Source organism: Hyaena hyaena, unplaced genomic scaffold, assembly GCF_003009895.1.
Source record: "Hyaena hyaena isolate Hyena2069 unplaced genomic scaffold, ASM300989v1 scaffold_196, whole genome shotgun sequence".
Lineage (NCBI taxonomy): Eukaryota > Metazoa > Chordata > Mammalia > Carnivora > Hyaenidae > Hyaena > Hyaena hyaena.
Window position 1 is genome coordinate 1,892,707 of NW_024080828.1, and position 23,123 is coordinate 1,915,829.

Consider the following 23,123-nt stretch of genomic DNA (forward strand, 5'->3'; position numbering starts at 1 on the left):
GGGTGTGTCATGGTTACATGACTAAGGTCTTATTTAAAAAGGCTGGAGGGGGGCGGGGTAAAGGGCGACCCTGAAAACCGAACACTCGAATCCGCACAGTGTTCGCGGACAGAGTTCCCCGCTGGGACGACCTCCAATTCGGAGTTAAGCACAGGATGACAACTGCCTGGACGGGGCAGTCCCACTGTGTCACTAGCTGGGGACCTCGTGGGTCTGAGCGATCAAGCCCTGGTGGCGCCCCCAGCCGGAGACAGGGCTTCGCGTCGGTGGGAGCGGCTCCAGCTGGGGGCGGGGAGGCGGCGGCCGGGGCCCCTTCAGCCGCGGCGCGGGAGTCCCTGCACGGAGAGGCGCAGGGGCGCCGGGCTCGGCCGGGGAGGGGCCTGTTCAGCGCCCCTCCCGCGAGCTTAGCCAGTCCCGAGCGGCGCGGGCAGGGGGCGTGGGGAAGCCTCGTTCTATTTATTCCGGCTGGCGAGCCGGTGGCCGCGGCGGCTCTGCGCGGCCCGAGCAGCGTCCTGAGCCGGGGAGCGCGGGCGGTTGCTTCGCACGAGGCTAAGACCCCGGCGCGCGTGGCTGGCCAGGTGGGGGCGGCCGCGGCGCGCTGGCGGGACGCTCAGAACGTTTTCGGGAGTTCTGCAAGTCCCTCTGCGGATGATGAGGCGCGGAGTCGGGCTCGGCCGGATCGATGAAAGCTCTCGGAGTCCAGCTCCGCCGTGGGGTGTTGGGGCACAGTCAGGGCTCAGTCGGGAGGCGATGGGGGTGCAGTGTCCAGCTGAGCCGCGGAGCGATGGGGGCGCAGTGTCAGGCTCAGCCAGGACCAGACTCAGGAGCAGGTTCGGCCGGGGGTGATGGGGCCCATTGTCAGGTTCGGCCGGGGGTGTTGGGGGCCCATCATCAGGTTCGGCCGGCGGTGACAGGGGCTCGCGGCCAGGCTCTGCCGCGAGGTGGCGGGGCCGCCGGCTCAGGCCCCGCCGAGCGCAGTAGGAGCTGGCAGCCGCGGCCGGAGGCGCGGGGCGCCGGGGTCCCGAGCTCCCGCGGAGCCGGGCGGCGGGAGGAGCCCCGCGCGGCCACGCCCCCTGCGGCCGCAGGCCCCGCCCCGCCCCGCCCCCCGCGCTCCGCCCAACCCGCCGCGCTCGGCCCTGCAGAGCCGGGCGGCTGGTCTGGCCGGCGGAGGCTGAGCGCGACCCTCGCGAGCCGCGGCGCCCGCCGACCGGGGACCGGCGCGACTCCCGGGACCCCGCGCTGCCCCGCGCTGCCGCCGCCTCCCGTCGTCGCGGGGACGCTCCGGCCCGCGCCGTCCGGGCCGAGGGTTCGCTTCCTCGCCGCGGGGAAGGAGCGGAGAACGCCGAGCGGCTGCTCCGGGAGCGAGCGAGCCGAGGCCCCTGCCCGCGAGTGTCGGCGCTGGCGGAGGCGGAGGCGGAGGCGGAGGGAAGTGCGCGTCATTCCCGGGAGGAGAGTGTTTCACCTCCAGGCTGCGGCTGCGGCTGCGGCTGCCAGTTGCATAAAAGCGGCGGCGGCGGCGGCGGCGGCGGGCGCGGGGCTCCCCGGGCGCTCTGGCCATGGAGAGAGGATCCGGACCCGGGGACGCTAGGAGCTCGGCTCCGTCTCTTTGGACCGCGGTGTAGGCACCTGAAGTAGCCGACGCGAAGCGGGGGAGGGGAAGGTAAGAAGCCAAGGGTCCCCCGCCCTCCGCCCCGCCTCCCCAGCTGCCTGCTGGGGCCGCCGCGAGGTCGCAGACGGCGGCCCCGCGCCCCACCGCGGCTCCCGGCGGCCTGGCATTTCGGCATCTGCTGCTGAAATGGAAAACATCCTCCCGCCGCGCCAAGCACCCTCCCGCCGTCCCCCCCGCGCCCCGCCTTTCCCGGGGTCTCTCCTGTCGGGATCGGGAGTAACCGGACTCTCCCGGAGCAAATCCTCTCCGTAAGAAGGGGTCTGGGGAACCGCGTCTTGATTTTCTTTCTTTCTTTCTGTCTCTCTTTTCATTACGTTTACGGGGGAGGAGACAATGGACCTTTGAAAGTCGGTGTGAACAGCCGCAAACTTTCCGGAGGGGGTGGGGGTGGGGGTGGGGGATCAGCCCCACAGGAAGCTGACCACGATGAAAGGTTGATAGAACGTGCATTGCAGAGTCTGGGCTTCAGCGCGCGCGCGGGCGCGTCTCGGGTGACCTTTGTCTCTTTACCGGTCTCCTGGGTCGGTGCACCCCACACCCCTAAAGTAGAGGGAGGCTTTAAAAAATCGCTTGCAGCCCTCCTTACAGCTGGGGAATATAGCCCAAGCCCTGGACCCCACGCCCCGCTTTCCTCGGCAGAGGTGTGAGGTCTTGGCAAAGGAGGGGTCCCGCTCCGTGAGGATCCCAGAGTCCAGCAGTTAGTGCCAGTGGCTACATCCGTTGCAATAAAACCAAGGTCCCGGTGTCCCTGGATGCTCTCGGCTGAGGGTTGTCTCCAGATCTCGCTCTGTGTGGCGGAAACCACTCACTTAAAGTCTCTGCATAAGGTTAGGAAAACACACTTTGATATATGTCTCCTTTCATCAGGAGTTGGGGTTAAGGATGCAGTGCTTAATAATTTTAAGAACTTTCATTCCGCACAGGAGCCACTCACTGGTTTGTGTCCACTCTTCTGGTTTCATTTCAACTGGGCGATGCGTTGTTGCATAATTGCAGGATGTGCGGATGTTGTTTTCAGGAGCAGAATAAGAGTTTAAAGGAAATAGGATGGAAGGAGGTTTCACCTGAGCTGAGGGAGGCCTTGTCAAGCCTCAAGCCTCAGGGCAGCCAGACATACCTGTTGGAAATGGCTCTGTGTTAGAAACGCATGTAAAGTAGTTAGTCTTATGGTTGTGTGGTTGGGAAAAATTGCTCTTTGGGAGATTGGTCTGGGCACCATGCTCTGGTTGTGTGCCTTTGATAGATTTTCAAAGGGCTTCTTGGGGATTTGCATTTCTGGGCAAAGGCAAAGACAGTGCACTTAGGCACATCTGCCCAGTCAACACTGGGTAGTACCTTATGGTGGTGTATTCCTTACATTAAAGTTCTTCCCATCAGCTTTCTGTGAACCTGCACTACAGGGTCAGCGTGTGTGGGTGGAAGCGTGCTTCTGGCTTTCCATTCAATCCTCCTGAAGCTGTTTTATCTGATGAATGTGTGCGCACAGGCTCAGAAAATTAAGGTTAGAAGTGAATTTTGAATCCCCACCTACCTGTTCTGGTTCACCAGCCAGTGAAGGAAGCCAAGGGCTATGTGGACAGGGAGGTCGAATCAGTAAATCTTTACCCCATGCTTGTTTAGATTTCCTTTGTCACGGTGAATTGTTTGAGTAAAGTCTCCTTTGTTGATGTAACCTGTAACCTGCAGATTTTCAGGAGTCTCAGATTTCACAGCAGGAAATTAGGGGACTACACCTCATTCCTGTTCTAAGGGACTTCATCTAGCCTGTTCCCAAGCTACCTTGGGAATGGTGAGAAGATAAACGAGAAAGTCAAGTAGTTGGGGGCCGTTTCTGAAGTTGAAAGGCTACTGTTTGCCGAAATTGCAAATGATGATATGATGAACCACAGTGCGGAAAGAGAGCATTTAAAGGATTATCAAATACACAGTTTTAGACTCACGTGGGATACTGTATGTGAACATGTACCTTGCAAAGTGCTAGAAAAGAGAAGTATTGCCTCACCCACCCGCCATGCGTTCAGCTAAGAATTCGTATTCACCCATTGTGGGTCAGGCCCTCCGGAAGCAATCTGAGTGCCCACCTTGTCGGTAGGCAGGCAGAGGGAGTTGGATGGAGTGGGTAAAGCTTGGGAAGCCCAAGGGAGCCAAGATCATGTGTGTGTGGCTTCCGTCTGTAAGGAAAGATGAGCCAGTTGCTGCTGTTGAAAGGAAAGAGCCTAGACTGGGAGAGAAGGAAACACGCCCAGGAAGTGTGGAAGTGTGTGGAGCGTTATGCATAGAATCCTTTAAGAGGAGGACCAGTTTGGGAACAGGGGGCGGAAGGAAGCAATTTGGTGAAGAATAAAGTTTTCAAAAATCAGACAGAAATAGTAAGGACTGAACACTGGTGTCACTGGTACCGTTTTTATTTATTTATTTATTTTTTGTCTTATTTATTTCTAGGAGAGAGAGAGAGAGACAGCACGAGCAGGGGAGGGTCAGAGAGAGAGGGAGTCACAGACTGAAACAGGCTCCAGGCTCTGAGCTGGCAGTCAGCACAGAGCCCGACGCGGGGCTCGAACCCACCAACCGCGAGATCATGACCTAAGCTTAACCGACTAAGCCACCCAGGCGCCCCAGTGGTACTGTTTTTAAATGTAAAGATTGGAGTACTTGAGAAGTCAGAATTGAGTTTAAAGCAAGGCTCTGAAATTTGCTTGCCATTGCGTGCCGGCCAGATCCCCCAGTTCTTCACACTTTGTTCCTCTGTAAGATGGGTTGAAGCATATTTTATTGAATTCTTTCAGGATTAACTTTGATTAAATTTGCTGTGTATAATAAAGTACCATACAAGTTAGTGCTGTTTGCTACCCAAAGGTACTTTCCAAGTACGTTCCTTTTAGGGGCATCTGGGTGGCTCAGTTGGTTGAGTGTTCAACTCCTGATTTCGGCTCAGGTCATGATCTCACGGTTTCTAGGATTGAACTTCTCGTTGGGCTCTGCTCTGACAACACAGAGCCTGCTTGGGATTCTCTCTTCCGCTCTCTGCCCCTCCCTTCCTCTCTCTCTCAAAAAGAAAAAAAAAACCCAAAAGGCAAAAAACTTTAAAACAAACAAATAAAAATATTTTCTTTTTAGGGTGCCTAGGTGGCTCAGTCAGTTAAGCCTCCGACTTCAGCTCAGGCCATGATCTCAAGGTTCGTGGGTTCGAGCCCTCATCGGGCTCTGTGCTGACAGCCAGCTCAGAGCCTGGAGCCTGTTTTGGATTCTGTGTCTCCCTTTATCTCTCTGACCCTCCCCTGCTCACGCTGACTCTCTCAGAAATAAATCAAAAGCATTAAAAAAATATTTTCTTTTTAGAGCTATAAAGAGATCCAAATCGGGGCACCTGGGTGGCTCAGTCGGTTGTGTCCAACTTCTGCTCAGGTCATGATCTCACAGTTTGTGAATTTGAGCCCCACATCAGGCTCTGTGCTGAAAGCTCAGAGCCTGGAGGTTGCTTCAGATTCTGTGTCTCCCTCTCTCTCTGCCTTTCCCCCCACTCATACTCTGTCTCTCTCTCAAAAATGAACATTTAAAAAGTTAAAAAAAAAAGATCCAAATCATAACTCAATCCAACTGGCCTCAGTGACAGATTTTCTATTGTGTTGGCCCTTTCTAGAGTGTTCCAAACCCCATCGTGAGTGCAGTTCTTCAGACTTTACGTTGGTTATTGTCGTATGGCATTCCTCAACTTGTCCAGGCAGCTTCCCGTGCTGGCCACAGGAAATCTCCTCGCATTTGGGTAGTGAGCGCTAATTAGAAGGATGGGCTGGCATGTGTAGTACCTCGGTTGAGAGGGGCTCGTCTCGGACTGTGCTGTAACTGCCGTGTTACACCCCTGTCTCCCCAGGCAAGCTAACCCTCACCCTCTGCCTTCCTCCATCCTAGCAAGATGAATATGGAAAAGGAGGGACAAGCCATGCTCCTGCATCTTCGAGATGCTAAAAATGACCCTTAGTAGTTTTCTCCCTTTATAAAGAGGTGTAATTTTCAACGACAGTGTTTAAAAAAGGCTGTTCTCCCGTCACAACAGTTGCTGTCTAGGTGAAACTTGAATCTGTAAGCACTTCTTGCTTTAATGTGCTTGCCTTCCTCTCCACTTGAAATGAACTTGAGCTCATCCGACATTATAGTAAATTGCCTTTGATAGAAATCCATACTCACATATTTAAAACTATCAGTTCAGTGTGATGGGGGTGGGAGGAAGGCAGTACACATGTAAATCAGTTTTCAGGACATATTGAATCTTAGCCTGTAGTTTGAAAGGGTCTTAAAAATAGTTTTATTCTGAGGAAGTTGAGACTCAGAGAGGCTAACTAATTAGGTAAGGTCATATAGTAAATTAATGGCTGAGCAAGGACAAGAACCCCTTTGTCCATATTTGTGGTCAGCATTCCCCCCCCCTTATGTACTCCAATTTGTTCCTTTTTTGTTTTGTTATTTATTTTAATATTTTAATGGGGAAATTATTTGCATTTGGGCTGAGAAATGCATTGCACCCAGCTTTAAAGCAGATGCTCTACCTTTTTTGTTCGAGAGAGCTTACACACACGGCATGATGCACACAGTGAGGGTGATGTTACTCCTAATACGTTTCTGGCAAATAGGGAACTAAGTGAAAACATGATGTTAGCTCTACTTGCATTTTCCATTAATAGTCCACAAATTTAAAATATTGTAGAAGTGCACATTTTGAAAAGAAATAAATTCCTGGAAACGTTGCTCAGATTTGTGTTGTGAATCGTAGGTTAAAAATATATTAGAAATATGTTGGCATGTTCTATTGTTTTCCTCGTATTTGCTTGCTTTGGGAAGCCATTAATGTTGGTTTTCAGGAACTATATTCAGCAAATATTTTATTGCATTCCTAAGATGTGCAAGGCTCTGTGCTCATTGCTGTGAGCAGTACAGAGATGAATGAAGCATAGGGTCTTTAATAAAATATCTCTTTAAAAACAAATGGTCTAGACTGGGACGTCGTGTATGACTTAAAACACAGAATTGCTATCTCCCACCAAAGTCAGTCCTTTGATCTATTAGGCAAATCTGCCTTGAAATTGTTATTATTAGTCTAACCTTATAGCCAGTTTTGTAACATGACACTTATTTTCATTACATTGTAACAAGTGATAAACCTTTGTATTTCTTTTATCAGGGCTCCATCTTAGTTTGGACAATAAGTAAAAATGTGGAAACATTTGGGGATTTTCTATGATGAAAAGTTTGCCGCAGGGATTTGTAGCAGCCTTAGCTTTAATAAAGTTTTTTAAATAGTGTTAACACTGCATAGAAGTGTGATTGGAACATTTTTGCCCGGGAAGATTGCAGCTTAACATGATCCATATTGAGCCACTGAGAAAAAAGAATTGTCCTCATGGACTCTGAGTTTGATAGAAGTATCTTAAAACATATGACCATCCAGTACAAGCCAGATGTCTTAGTCATGTCTAATAACGAAGTCCGTCCAAAGAGTAAGAAATTGTTATTGATTTGAGGGCTCTTGCCTGATTATTGACTTGCACATGAAGACTGCCAACCGTCTGTTGTTATAATAGCCCCCACTAATGGTGACTCACTTCCCTGAAGAATGAATCTTTTTTTTTCCTCACATACACTGGGGTTGGAAAATTAATTATTAACATTTTAGGGAGTGGAAAGATTAAATTTAACACAAGGACAAGTGCCTGATTCCTGTTTCAGAAGGAATGAGGAAAATGAGTCATTTTTTTTATTGTGGTAAAAAAACATAATTGTTTTTTAGTATCACCAGAGCCACCTCTGTAAAATCAACTTCGTATGAGGATTAAAAAATATATATTTCGTTAATGCAAAAGATACCTTTGATTGTTCAGTGGGCACTTGATGACAGCCATTCCCCAGCCACCCGAGGACAGGCTCAGATAGAAACGAAGGGCTAGTGATCTCGAGAAGCTAGCAATTTGGTAGCAAGTAGGCTGTGTATGAAAGTATAGCTGGAAAGGCCAAGTGGAAGATGAACCGTCTTTTCAGCATGGTTAATAACGTCTTTTGATTAATGTTAATAGCTGCTTTCCCACGTGCTTGTGCTGATGTAGACCCTGCCTGTCCTCTGCATATGGTCACGCTTCACAATATATGGTCACCTCATGGATCGCTTTCCCCCACTGCCTAGTTACCGTGTGGTCTAGCTTGGCTTTCACCTTGAAGTGTTTCTTCTTGCTCCCTGCTTGTGCTTGCGGCCATTGAGTTCATCATGCAGCCCCTGTTTGCCTGTCCCGCCGCTGCTGGCTGTATTCTGTCCCTGCTCAGCTATGTGAAGTCCCAACATTGCTCTAATGCTGGGCCATTACTCATTCACCGGTCCTCCTTGCTGACGCTCTGGCACTGTTGAGTTTTGATGAACACTGAGGCTGCAGGAGGTGTGATATGGTCCCTTTGGCAGGCCTAGATTTCACATGCCCGAGGAGCCCAGGCACTGTGACTGTTTTGTTTTGGCCCGGAACTCATCTGCAGGTAGTGGCCTTCCAGAGACTACTAAAGACTTCTGTTGGTTGCCCGCATCATGGTCATTGTTGGACAGTGTGTGGTCATTTCAGTGGTAGATTTCACTCTGTACATCCCAAAGGAAGCTAATAGTAGTAGTGGTCTGGTGATATGCATTTGGGTAAGTCGGTTTGCCAGGGCTTTTAAAAGCATAACTCTATTCCATTCATAGAGGTGTAATAAACTCAGGCGATCACCTCTTTAGCCCCCTCAGCCCAATGTCTGCTCCACTGTGCATTGTAATTACTTGTTTACTGGCTCATCTCCTGACCACCGCCCCTCCCCCACCCCACCCCCCAACACTGAGCTCGGAGCTCCTTGAAGGCAGAGATTTGTTTGTTTGTGCATCACTGGGTCCCCATCATCTAGCAGAGCCCTTGTCGCATAAGAGATGCTCAAGCCGGCTTGTGTTTCCTCTTGGGCAAGGCTTTACTCTCAGTGGGGAAAATTGTATTAAAAATAGGCTCTATGTTGTCGGTAAAAGAGACAGGACATTTGGATTCTGGTCCTGGCCCTGCCATTAATAGGAACTTTGCTTTGATGTTGGATTGAGGGGCCGCAGATCACTTCACTCTGGGCATCTCATTATTCATCTGCGATATTTCCTAGTCTGAAAGGCATGTCCAAACATACCCGTTGTATGTTTCCTACGGTCACTGCATCTTGAAGTCTGTGTATCAAGGGATCAGGGACTTTTGGTGTATCTGTGCTTGTTTATCAAACATATCTCTGTTGCCTTTACTTTCTCCCTCCCTTTCGACATTTTATCCAACAGAACTTTCTTGGCTCTTTCTTCCCGAGAAGTAGTTTCAAGCTTTGTCCCCAGCGCCCGGCGGAGAATGCAGCCCGCAGACAGTTCTGCCCTTTGCTGTAACCTTAATTAAATCAGCCTCCCTCAGGTCAGACATTGGCTTTGGTTCTTTCTTTCGAGGGCCAGCTGCAAGGCTGATGACACGCCTTCATCTGCCATTGTGTGCCTCTGGCAGCCATCCGTCACTGTCAGCAGGGTGGGAGCCTCTGCTCTGTCCCTGCAGCCTGTGGGGAAGAGGGGGAAGGGGGTGGTCTAAGGAGCATTGGGAAGGAGGGGAGAAAAGGGGGCAGGTTTTCAATAGAAAGGATTAAGGAGAAAAAGGAATCTGAGGAATAATCATCTGGAAAAAGAAACAGACGTGAAGAGCAGAGGACTGGGAGGTAAAATGACCCTCTCCTTTCTCCAGATTCCCAAGTTGAAGAATTGTACTTCCTCCTGTGGCGTTTACCCTTAGTTTTTTCCTTCCACCCAGGGGCCTACAGACTTCTCTCTTTTAAGTTTTATTTTTGACTGGGTCAGGAATGTTAGATATTCTTCATTATCCGCCTTTCTCCCCTAGTTGGTCGGAAGGTCTGTCTTTTCTCTTCTGCTTCTCTTTTGTTGCCCATGGTAATGTTCTTCAGCCTTTTCACCGTCAGCCATCTTGACTTTGGGGTCAAGCCTTGCTTTTCATGGAGATGCTTAACAGATTTGGAAAAGACAGGATTAATGAGCATGTTTGGTGTCAGGAAAACCAGGCATCCGCCTCCTGTATCTTGCATAAATGGGAAGACTATAAGAATATAGTTAAAAAATATTTCTTAAAGGTCGCCTGTATAACTTTAGGATGGAAAAGTGTTCACTTGGTTCGCTTTTGGGCGTTAGATATCGTAAATAAAGACTCTTTGTTTTGAGGGATCCGTATTTAATGAAGAGTCCAGTGTAATTTGCTGAGGAATTCTCCACTTTAGTGAAATTGTAGCTGACTTGCTAATCTGAATTTCTTCAATGCAGACCCAAAAAGTCAGCATTTATTGTTTTGTTGTTTTTAACATAAGCCACCTCTTAGTATTTCTGGTTAATTTTTGCTGTCCGGGGATTTACTGTTTCTTGACTATAGTTTTCTAGCAAAGAGAATAGAGCTTAACTGAAAAGTGAATTTCTTTTTTTTTCTAAAAAGTGAATTTCTAAGGAAAATACAGATGTCTTCTAGCTTTATTTTTTATTTTTTGCATGTTTATAAAACTTGATAAAAAATAGGATTTCAAACTCTACAGTCACCAGAAGTACACAGTTATTAAAAATACACACATTTCACGTGGCATCTCCTCTTCTTGCTTTAAAGAATACTTATTCTGACTCAAATGCTTGGTGACAAAAAATAATTTTTAGTCAACTTAGTCTTTTGAGGAGATTTATAGGTATAAAAGATTCTTTATACTTTCTCTGTATTATATTAATTTTTATATTGTTTATTTATTTTTGAGAGAGAGAGAGTGAACAGGAGAGGGGCAGAGAGAGAGAGGGAGACACAGGATCTGAAGCAGGCTCCAGGCTCTGAGCTGTCAGCACAGATCCTGATGTGGGGCTCGAACTCACAGACCATGAGATCATGACCTGAGCCAAAGTCAGATGCTTAAGTGACTCAGCCACGCAGGCGCTCATATATTATATTTTAATAGAGTTAGTGTGCACTGGGAAAGTGATTTCCTTGTGAAGGAGGAGGTAATGTGAAGAGTTCGTGGTGCCAGACTAGAAGTCCGGCGTGTATCGGGGTGTATATATAATAGCAGTAGCTCAGCTTTGGGGAGTATCAGTCATCATATTTGTCTAAATTGACCAACTAGAAAAAGAAGGTAGGGGAGTAAAAGTGAAGATTTCTCTGCCCCTTCTCCTTTCACTGCATAGGGAAACGTTTATAATGAACGGCTGGCTCTTCCCCTCTTCCTGTAAACATTGGCCTGGGTATGATCAACTTAGTAAAAGTGAACCAGAATTAATGTAAAGACGCTAACTGTGCAAAGTATCTTATTGTTTGGGGACCATGCCAGACATTTGCAGGTGATGGTGACCCGCCCTGGTTTGGAAAGTTGAAAGAAAAGACAAAAGAGCTACCCTTTTGTGTGAAGGTGCTGTCCTGTTTGGAGGTCTCTGGGTTTTTGGATTCTTCGGCGTATGCTTACACAAACCAAACAGATCCCCGAGGGAAAGTGAACTTAATCTTTCCCCACCATCTGTCTGTTTTCTGCCAAGCAGCTATTTGTATAGACCTAGCATTTATATTGAATTCTTTTCCAGGGATCATTGCTTAAAAATGCACTTTATCCTGTGTGTTCCGGAAATAGGATATGCTCTAAAATATATTCCTGTAAACTATGTAGAAGGATTTTACCCCCAGAGACTTTTCAACCATTGTTTTTTGAAAATCTTCATAAGATGTGTTTAAATACACAATCTTTGTGAAAATCTTGACCACATTTCAGCATTTATTTGACAGCTTGAGAAACTAAAGGGCCTACAAGTCACTTGTGCTAAGTTTATCTTTTACTAAACATTTTTATACGATTAAAGTATTGAGCTCATTGTTTATCAAGTAGAGATGTAGCCTGAAACTACCACAAAACTAAAGAAACCCGCTACTGTCCCCCTCAAAAAAAAAACCCCAAATCTGATTCCTTGATATTATTTTCTATTATCTTTCTCCTAAAAATGGAAGATTGGAAGTTGAAACCATAATTGGAAGTTCAAAGCCATTAGGGGTTGGTTAAAATTTTAACTGGGTTATAATTACTAATAATTATAAACATCTATCATTTATTTTCAAGATAATTCACAAATCACCCCTCGTTCCTGGCATGTTTTACGGTTTGTTGTGACCGAGCATACCAGTGAGTGTGTGGTAAAGACCTTCTTAATAAAAGGAAGTTTCCTCAGTCGGTTTTTGGCCGGTTATACCGAAACTTGCAGAATTGACCTTTAGATTGGATACTGTTTCAAAAATTATGTCTTTGATCAAAGAAGAATAAACTTGAGATCATGCCGGCGTCTTGACCATTCCTAGCCTAAATTTTCAGTTCAAAAATAAGTTCTCACAACAAGTGCAGACAGGATTTAAAACGGCCTAAGTGAGTCAAAAGCAGTGAGTTTTCATCAGGCGTTCAGTATGATGGGGTCAGTATGCATGGCATGGCACTGGGCAATGAGAGCCCCACTCCACGGGGTTGGAGGGGCTGGTGATTTGGGGACTGAGTATACATACGGCTTCCGGGCCAAGTCTTCAAGCTGGTCTTCAAACGCCATGTAAGTAATAAGCGTGTGTAGTAAGCAGTTTGTCTTCTATATTAACATCTCCACGGTAGAAAGAATGTGAAAAACTCAGTCCTTTTTTTTTTTTATTTCTAGGAGAGAGAGAGAGAGAGACAGCGTGAGCAGGGGAGGGTCAGAGAGGGAGGGAGACACAGACTCCGAAACAGGCTCCAGGCTCTGAGCTGGCAGTCAGCACAGAGCCCAATGCGGGGCACGAACCCACGAACTGAGAGATCATGACCTAAGCGAAAGTCAGATGCTTAACCGACTAAGCCACCCACGTGCTCCAAAAACTCAGTCCTTTTAAAGAGTTCTTATTAGTTTTAGTTACTGCTGCTATGTCTGTATTGGGAATTCTTTCCCTCCATACTTTTTTTTTCCAAAAAATTTTCAACTTTGTTTCCATCTTTTTTTTCCCCCAAATTAAACTCTGTGTCCAACATGGAGCTTGAACTCACCACTCTGGGGTATGGATTCACAACTCAGAGATCAAGAGTTGCCTGAGCCAACCTGGTGACCCAGATCACAGCATTTATTGGCTGCCAGCATCACAGTATAAAGCGAATGGGACACTTTGATGTTTCCCGTGTGCCTAATGCATTTCATACTGTATTGCTAAAACAATTACAAAATACTGTGAAAGGTTGGGCGTGTCTAGGGTGCTGCTCTTTATCTTTAGAATTCGCATTTGCAGCTGATAATAATACCATTAGTCACCCACCAAACTGCATATGAGGATTGCATGTTGTAAAAATTAAAGCTTTGACTTGTTTGCTTGAAGTTGTAAGTGTTCTCGGTTTTTCCTATATCAAGCAATAGATACAGATAGATTAGACAAACTTCCCAGAGCCTCAAGGATGGTGAAGAAAGATTAAGTGGGAACTTCCAGTCTGCGTGTATGTGTGTGAGAGATCTCTGGAGGAATAATGTGATCGGAGTTCAGCAAGCCCCTAGTGAGTACCTACTGTGTGTAAGATCCCGTGAGAATACGAAGATGATTAAGACATAGTCCCTGTTCTCACGAGGCTTATTATAGTCGATTCAAGGATGGAAAAGTCTCCACATTAACTGGAACATAAGGCAGAGAGCAAGATGATCCAAAAAGATTTATTTATTTATTTATTTATTTATTTATTTATTTATTTGTAATCTCCACACCCAATGCAGGGCTCGAACTCATGGCCCTGAGACGCAGAGTCCCACGTTCTACTGGCTCAGCCGGCCAGGAGCATCCCAACAAGGGTTTGAAACAGAGGGCAGGGGAGAACAGACAGAACTTCTTGTACAATGCTGAGATGAAAGGGCTTCTTGGATGGGATAGCACAGTGTTTGCTGACTTTAAATGAGAATATCTCAATTTTCTTGAACTCCTGCGTGCTCTCTCTCTCTCTCTCTTTTTAATGTTTATTTTTGAGAGGGAGAGAGAGAGAGCGCACACGAGTGGGAAGGGGCAGAGAAAAAAAGAGACAGAGAACCCCAAGCAGGCTCAGTGCTGCTAGCACAGAGCCCAACGTGGGGATTGAACTCACGACCCATGCAACCGTGACCTGAGCCAAAGTCAAGAGTTGGACACTCGTCCGACTGAGCCACGCAGGTGCCCCATGTTCTCTCTCTGTATATATTTTTAATTTTTTAAAAATGTTTTTATTTATTTTTGATAGAGAGAGAGAATGCATGAGTGGGGAGGAGCAGAGAGAGAGGGAGACACAGAATCCAAAGCAAACTCCAGGCTCTGAGCTGTCAGCACAGAGCCCAGTGTGGTGCTTGAACTCATGATCTGTGAGATCATGACCTGAGCCGAAGTCGAACACTCAATCGACTGAGCCACCCAGGCGTCCCTCTTTTTTTCTTTTTTTTTTAATAAGCCCAAGAAACCCTTACCAACCTGATCTCCTTTAATGTTCCTGAAATTTCAAAACAAATTATTTTCTGGGATTACTTCCTGTAATTGAGTGTTCTTCCCAAATGCATAGGCCCCTTTCACCTTGAGTTGCTGTTGGAGGTGATGCAGTCTTTTTATCCAAGAGAAGAATTTTGTTTCAAATAACAGCAAGTTTTAAAGGTGTTTTTTGTGAACTTTTTTTTTTTAAGACAAAAGTAATAGTTGCTTTTGTTTTAAAAATTTTAAATGTTTAGGGGCACCTGGGTGGCTTAGTCGGTTAAGCGTCCGACTTTTGCTCGCTCTCTCTCTCTCTCTCTCTCTCTCCTAGAAATAAATAAAACATTAAAAAAAATTTAAAATTTTTAAATGTTTGTTTATTTTTGAGAGAGAGAGACAGCACAAGCCGGGAAGGGACAGAGAGAGAGAAAGAGAGAGAGAGGGAGACAACAGAATCCAAAGCAATCTCCTGGCTCTGAGCCACCCAGGTGCCCCCAAAGTAGGAGGTTTTGAATGCTTCCCTTTTTTCAGCATTTGCATTTATATCTTTTAAGTTGATAGAGTTTTACAGGCTTAAGTATATGTATTTTATTTTATTTTATTTTTTTTAAAGAAAGAATTCTATTTTTTTTCTTATATATGTATTTTTATTTATTTCTAGGAGAGAGAGAGACAGCATGAGCAGGGGAGGGTCAGAGAGAGAGGGAGACACAGACTCTGAAACAGGCTCCAGGCTCTGAGCTGGCAGTCAGCACAGAGCCCGACGCGGGGCTTGAACCCACGAACCGCGAGATCATGACCTAAGCGAAAGTCGGACACTTAACCGACTAAGCCACCCACGCGCCCCAAATATATGTATTTTAGAGGTAAGAGGAGGAAGAACCAATCCTTCATTATAAACTTTTCCCTAAGCACTGAAAGGATAAGTGGCCAAGAAATCTTAATTTTTATTCCTCTGCCTTCTTTTCCCAGTTGGTCATTTTAGACAAATATGATGAATGATACTCCCCAAAGCTGAGTTACTCCTACTGTGTATAAACCCCATTACACACTGGACGTCTAGTCTGGCACCAGGAACTCTTCTGTTTTAAATATTTGCCCAAATTCCCCGTGAAGATCTTTAATGGCATGATTTGATTGGTTGATTTAGTGATTTACTGATTTAACTTTTTAATTAGCGCTCGCTTCGGCAGCACATACACTGACTTTAATGAATTAATTATTACTAAGCCTTTTGGGCTATCCTCCAGTAAATAAATACGAGATAATTCAAATACCAAAAGTTATGCTGCAAAAGCTCTGTGGAATGCATTACAAATGAGTTTTTCCCCCCGTTTTGGATTATCTGTCTGTATTTAAGGATTTAGCTCCTGAAATACATCATAAAATGCTCTTGGGTTCCTCCTGTATAGTACAGTGCGCTTTCCACTAGAAAGACCGCCCTCTTAAATGTAATGGAAACAAATTATTAGTGTGGGGAGTAAAAACATTGGTCTGTCGTCAGAACTTCACAATGACCGTTAATACTCACCTTGGAGTCTTGAAAGCCAGAGGGAACCCTTCATTCTCTTTCTTCTGTTAGGTGCCTCTTTGTTCTCACAACCCCAAACTCACACTAATATTGCAAGGGCTGTACTAACAGTCTCGTGGATGAAACGGCCATTGGTCACAGAGCTTGGGAACTTGACCACTGTTCTCACAGTATTGCCCAGTCTTCTAATAAGGGAATTTTCTCCCATAAACACAGTCCAGTGCTGTAAATGTATTTTCTTTCCCTTATGATTTTCATAATGGGATTTGCTTTTCTCTGGCTTACTTTATTGTAAGAATACAATATATAATACATATTACATACAAAATGTGTATTAATCAACTGGTTATCCATAAGGTTTCTAGTCAATAGTAGGCTATTATTAGTCGTTAGGTTTTTGGGGAGTCAAAAGTTACACATGGATTTTCAACTGCTTGGCGGGGAAAAGTGCCCCCACTTCAAGGGTCTGCTGTATTTCCCTGGGTAATTTCACTTTGCCTTCAAGGGAGTGATTAATGTTGAATATAGGAATTGTATTTTTTGGGAAGCTGTAAATCATTTGTCTGTCCTCAGTAGTTCTTACCACAATCCTCTAATGACCTTAGGATCTCACTGTTGCTTATTGAATGAGTGAAATGGCAATTTTTCCTACAAATAATTTTAAATCTATAACTAGCAAGAATTATATTTTTAAGTAATTGATTCATAATACTACCTCTAAAGTAAACTCATAAATATAAAGTAATATCCTAAAGCAATATACTTATCTTGTATCTTTAAAAATTATAATAAATTGAAAGGGAAATCTGTATAAAGTGGTTATTTTATTGTAATTAAAAAATTTTTTTTAATGTTTATTTTTTTTTTTTTGAGAGAGAGAAAGAGAGACACAGTGCGAGCCAAGGAGGGACAGAGAGAGAGGGAGACACAGAATCTGAAACAGGCTCCAGGCTCTGAGCTGTCAGCACAGAGCCCGTTGTGGGGCTCAAACCCACGAATTGTGAGATCATGGCCTGAGCCGGAGTTGGATATTTAACCAACTGAGCCACCCAGGCGTCCCTCAATTGTAATTTTTAAAAAGTTTGTTTATTAAAGTAATCTCTACACCCAACATGGGCTTGAACTCATGACCCTGAGGTCAAGAGTTGCATGCTCTTCTGACTGAGCTAGTCAGGTACCACTGATTGTAATTTTAAGATGATTTTAACAGCATGTTACTTCTTAGAAAAAGAATGATTCTACTTGCTGCTTATGCATTTACATGTTTTTCAATAGAATGGAGCTAATGGATGCAGAATATATGAATGTAAGTATATTTAGTTTTGGGGTACCTGACTGACTTAATTTGGTAAGGCATGAAACCCTCGGACTCAGGAGTCGTGAATTCAAGCCCCACGTTGAGCATAGAGTTTACTTAAAAAATAATACAAATTAGTATTATGTATATAGTTTTCCAAGAGTTAGGGGGCAAACAACCACAGTTATTTTTCATTCCTCGACCATTTCAGCTTGTGGCAGATGCCATCTGAATTCCCCATGTGAGCCTATCATTTTGTGAATGTGAAGACACACATGATTCCCAGTGGCTTGGTGGCTTCATTTAGCCTCTTACTGCCTGTTATTATATTGTGGGTACATCTGGAGACACATCATCTCCACAAAAGAGCCCTCCAGCCCGTTAAGTAATAACAACCTTTCTCACCCTGAAACAATGAAGTATCAGTTGATTGCAGCTCCAACAAAAGATCCCCACTCCCTTTCAGAGCAGATTATCCTCATGACTCCCCTCCCACCCTGGTGAGCCTGGCACTCAAGAATATCTAGTTTAGCCCTTTCTTTGTTAATAGAGCATCATAAAGGGCTCTTTGTTATGCTCTCTCATTGGGCCCAGCAGGATGTCTCTATTATTTCGTTCTGCTGTTTGGCACATGCAGTAGTATCTTCAATAGCACCTTGAATCATGTTCTCTTTCCTTTGTCACGGAACTTAAGCTTCATCTAAATAATTACTTTTGTTCAGAAATCAAACCCCCCAACCAAGTGTTTCTGACAGACGCACTGACTCTGAGAATGTTCTTTGCCCCATGTAAAATCAGCATCAATTCCTGATTAGATTCCCTTTCTGTCCCCATGAATTCGCAGGTCATTTGGGTCCTGGGAATGCTTAGTGATGGCTTTCCTAATGACCACATTTTCTGTTTAATGGGTTTGGTGTAGTTTAGAGCCATTTGGGGGTACCCTTATGACTGGGATCTCATTCATTGTTTTTGCAAAAGATGAGGGGACTTAATTACAAGGGTATTGAATGAAATCAGGTGACTCTGAGATGCTCTAGTTATTATGGAATGGGAGAGGTTGAACACCATGTTTCTGAAATCACTGAGCACATCTTATTTATCCATAATCTTTGCAGTAGGAACATTATGTAGCATAGCGTAGGACTTTTTCTTTCCTTCTTTCTTTCCTTCTCTCTTTCTTTCCTTCTCTTTCTTTCTTTCTTTCTTTCTTTCTTCCTCCCTCCCTCCCTCCCTCCCTCCCTCCCTCCTTCCTTCCTTCCTTCCTTCCTTCCTTCTTCCTTTCCTTTCACATTGCAAAATAACAGAATAGGCTTGCATTTAAAACATACTCTTTCATTCAAAAACTTACAAGTACTGGGGCACCCCGGTGGCTTAGTCGGTTAAGCGTCCTGGCTTAGTCGGTTAAGCGTCCGACTTTCGCTCAGGTCATGATCTCGCGGTTCGTGGGTTCAAGCCCCGCGTCGGGCTCTGTGCTGACTGCCAGCTCAGAGCCTGGAGCCTGTTTCAGAGTCTGTGACTCCCTCTCTCTATGACCCTCCCCTGCTCACGCTGTCTCTCTCTCTTCTAGAAATAAATAAAACATTAAAAAAAAAATTGAAAAAAAAAAAAAACTTACAAGTACTTACTATGAAAAATTAAAAGGACTGACCTGTGTGTGTGTGTGTGTGTGTGTGAGTGTGTGTGAGAACTTCTCTTAGATAAGAAAGAATCATTTGTAGTGAACTTCCGCGTGAAGACTTTCTGAAAATACTAATGTGCTCTTCTCTTTCAGACTCAGCTTAATTCAAGTTAAACCCTTGTAAATCAGAAAACTGATGTCTTTGGAATTATTGCCTCTCAATTGCTTTGAAGACACATTAGTATAACGGTTAGGAGCCAGAACTCTAGCATTCTGGTCTTCCCCATATAGTAGCTAATTAACCTTTCTCATGTGCAAAATAGGGATAATGGGAGCTACTCAGATTTGTTGTTTTAAATGTATTAGATGAGTGAGGCGCCTGTGTGGCTCAGTTGGCTGAGCCTCCAACTCTTGATTGTGGCTCAGGTCATGATCTCATGATCCGTGAGATTGAGCCTGGTGTCAAGCTTCGCACTGATGGTGCAGAAGTCTGCTTGGGATTCTCTCTCTGCCCCCCTCTGGCTCTCTCTCCCAAAATAAAGAAATAAACATTTAAAAAAATGTATTAGGTGAGTAATACATGTAAGATGTTTAGAACAGTGCCTGGTGGTAAGTACTCTGAGTCAGATTTTATTTATTTTTTTTATTATCCTAACCATAATATTCAAATGCCTACCTTTTAATCAAATTTTTGGGATTTAAAGAGATATTTAAAAACGACATTCGGTTGAGTGATTTTGAAGATCTAATTGGCTTTACTTAATGATTTATGAATCCCAGGCAGCATCTCATGTTAGCACATAGAGAGGGGCTCTGAGGACCTGTACCAAATGGAAGGCTTTTACAGGCAGAGGGGCCAGAGAAAGTTTTTACCAAAGAGTAGATTGTTTCAGGCAAGGTCATCTTCCTCTGAGGGAAGGCAGTGGTCTGTCAGGCAGATTACTTTGCCAGTGCTGACCAGGTAATTCCAGACGGGTTAACGGTTCCATTCCTGAGAGAAGCCGAAACTGGGATTGGCTGAGGTGTTGAGTCTCGGTTTGGTGATGTGGCCTTAGCACAAGTGACTCCATTTTGAGTCTGTTGTTTCTCTCTCTCGTTCTCTTTTAAAAATTGTAATGTTTATTTATGTTAATGTTGAGAGAGAGAGAGAATGAATGTGGGAGGTACAGAGAGAGGGGGAGACAGAAGATCTGAAGCAAGCTCCAAGCTGGCAGCAGAGAGCCTAATATGAGCAGAGGCTCAAACTCATGAACCATGAGATCATGCCCTTAGCTAAAGTCAGACACTTAATCTGACTTAGTCACCCAGGTGCCCCAAAAGGCCTATTGTCTCTTTTTAAACCAGCTAATGTAGACTTGAGGTTTTCTCACTAAATGAATTCATAGCCTATAGTTAAGTGATAATACAAGTAGAAATACTTAAGTTGCTTCATTGAAAGATAAATCTGGTGTGAAAATCGAACACCTAAACACAAAAGCTTGTCTTTTGGAACTCGTTAGGGCCGACTTGTGGTCTTCATATGATGCGTGGACTTTGACTTCAGTTTCAAGAGCTTACAGTCCTGCTACTCAAAAAGTGTGACCACTTGCCTTAGTGTCACCAGGGTGTGTTTTAAAAATGTAAAGTCCATGGCCCTCTTTGCACCAATTGAGCTGGAATCGCTGGATTGGAGAGCCCAGGAATCTACATTTTTAACAAATGTCCCTGGTGATTTTTCTGCACAATGAAAATTGAGAACAGTTGCCTTTGAAGAGCGGCTCTCAACCAAGGTGCTTGTTAGAATCGCTCGGGTGGCATTTATTATTATTATTTTTTGGGGGGGGTGTTTTTTGTTTGTTGTTTGTTTTGCTCCGGTGGCATTTAAAAGGTAGAGATGGCTTGGATCCTGACTTGATTGTTTGGGGTGTGGCACTGGGCATTAATGTTAGTGGGGGATTATAATGTGCCTCCAGGGCCAAGAAGCAGGAGCATTACGGGGCACCTGGGTGGCTTATTTGGTTGAGAGTCTGACTACAGCTCAGGTCATGATCTCGGGATTCACAAGTTTGAGCCCCACGTCATCAGGCTCTGAGCTGACAGCTCGGAGCCTGGAGCCTGCTTCAGATTCTGTGTCTTCCTCTCTCTCTGTCCCTCCCCCAAGCACCCTCTGTCTCTTTCTCTCTTCCTCTCTCTCAAAAATAAAACTTTAACAAAAATTAAAAAAAAAAAGAAGCAGGAGCATTAGAAAACAATTAGTGATTATCTCAGGAGTGTAGGCTGACTTGATATTTTCAAAGTCCTTACAGTGGTTACCAGGGACTGGCGGGAACGGAGGGACGGGGAATGCTTGCCTAAGGCTGCAGAGTTTCTGTGTGGGATGATGAAAAGATCCTGGAGATGGATGGCGATGACGGTTGTGCAACCATTGAAAGTACTTAATGCCACCGAACTGAAAAGTGGTTATGTTACCTGATTCGACTACAACAAAAGCCACTTAATAAACCCATTGCAATCCTCACATTTCTGAGCCTTAATGTTTTTCTTTTCCTAGTGACAGTGTATCATGCATGCCACTGAATCCAGGGGACACCCCCCTGCTTTCCTACAACCTCAGAACGGAAACAGCCATCGCTCGTCCGGCTATGTTCCCGGGAAGGTTGTGCCGCTGCGTCCCCCTCCTCCTCCAAAGAGCCAAGCTTCAGCCAAAGTGACCTCCGTCAGACAGGAAGCCCGGGCCACCTTCGCCTTCTCACCTGAAGAGCAGCAGGCCCAGAGAGAAAGCCGAAAGCAGAAGAGGCACAAAAATACTTTCATTTGCTTCGCTATCACTAGTTTCTCATTTTTTGTTGCACTCGCGGTCATTTTAGGAATATCCTCAAAATACGCTCCAGATGGTAAGTGCGCATGTGCAGACACGCACGTGTCCAGACAACACAGTCTAGGCAAAGGAAGAGGGAAGGAAATAGCAGAATAAAATTAAAAAGAGAGATTTGTGTTATCTTCACTTGGCTCCAGCTAATTCAAATATGATTCGAGAACGGGAGTCGTACCTACTTATGAAAACCATTGTTAAGGGAATCTGTGGAAGTGATACAATTAAAGGATAGCCCTTCCTTTCCATTCTGCCTCTTTGGTCCAGGGCTCAACATGTTCTTGGAGTATTGCTTTCTCAAAGTGTTAATTTTAAGAGTCCTTACTGAATGCTTGTGGTAGCCCAATTTTGTCCTTTGTGGTAGGTATGGTTTTCTGACTGCCAGAAGTTTTTAGTGATAAAAATTACTAAATGTAATGACAAAACTACATTTGTTTTAAGATTTCATTTTTTTTCTTTTTTTTCTTTTTTTTTTTTCTTTTTGAGACAGAGAGATAGAGCATAAGTGGGGGAGGGGCAGAGGGAGAGAGGGAAACACAGAATCTGAAGCAGGCTTCAGGCTCTGGGCTGGCTGTCAGCACAGAGCCTGATGCGGGGCTTGAACCCACAAACCGTGAGATCATGACCTGAGCTGAAGTTGGGCACTTAACCGACTGAGCCACCCGGGTGCCTCAAGATTTCATTTTTTAAATGTTTGTTTATTTTGAAAGAGAGAGAGAGAGAGCTAATATGTGTAAGTGGGGGAGGGGCAGAGGGAGAGCGGGACTCCCAAGCAGGCTCCAGACTCTGAGCTGTCAGCAAAGAGCCCGACATGGGGCTCAAACTCACAAACTGTGAGATCGTGACCTGAGCCAAAATAGAGTCAGACACTTAGACAACTGAGTTACCAAGGCACCCCTAAGATTTCGTTTTTAAGTAGTCTCTACACCCACTGTGGGGCTTGAACTCACAACCCCGAGATTCAGTAACACACTCTAATGACTGAGCCAGCCAAGTGCGCCTACATTTGATATAAAAAAGAAAAAAAAAGTGACAGTACTAAGATTTGTGTTCTGTGGTTTGAAGCCAACTAGGAGACAGAGAGACAAAGAGAAGCTTCAAATATTTTTTGAGGAACAATGGTTACCCCCAAAGGAAAACATCCAGTAGGAGTTTAAAATTCTGATACATTTATCTAAAAATCACTCATGGGGCGCCTGAGTGGCTCAGTTGGTTGAGCATCCGACTTCGGCTCAGGTCATCATCTCACGGTTCGTGGGTTCAAGCCCCGTGTCAGGCTCTGTGCTGAATGCTTGCTCAGAGCCTGGAGTCTGTTTCGGATTCCATGTCTCCTTCTCTCTCTGCCCCTCCCCTGCTCATGCACTGTCTTACTCTGTCTCTCAAAAATAAATAAATGTAGGGGCGCCTGGGTGGCTTAGTCGGTTGGGCGTCCGACTTTCGCTTGGGTCATGATCTCGCGGTTCGTGGGTTCGAGCCCCGCGTCGGGCTCTGTGCTGACTGCCAGCTCGGAGCCTGGAGCCTGTTTCAGAGTCTGTGTCTCCCTCTCTCTCTGACCCTCCCCTGCTCACGCTGTCTCTCCCTCTCTCCTAGAAATAAATAAAAACATTTAAAAAATAAATAAATAAATAAATAAATAAAT

The 23,123-nt window shown here is 45.3% G+C and overlaps 1 protein-coding gene across 2 annotated transcripts in view; it reads left to right on the plus strand.

Moving 5' to 3' along the window:
* The first annotated feature begins 1,500 nt into the window (after window positions 1-1,500).
* CEMIP2 (cell migration inducing hyaluronidase 2) overlaps window positions 1,501-23,123 on the plus strand; it is an 85,639-nt gene continuing 64,016 nt past the window's right edge. The window contains exons 1-2 of one of the 2 annotated variants that reach the window (XM_039241584.1): window positions 1,501-1,660; window positions 21,164-21,506. In XM_039241584.1, the coding sequence (XP_039097515.1) occupies window positions 21,176-21,506 (331 nt within the window). In that variant the 5' untranslated portion in view covers window positions 1,501-1,660; window positions 21,164-21,175. Of the gene's footprint in view, window positions 1,661-15,015; window positions 15,054-21,163; window positions 21,507-23,123 lie in introns of those variants that run through there. The other variant, XM_039241585.1, reaches the window with a different exon arrangement.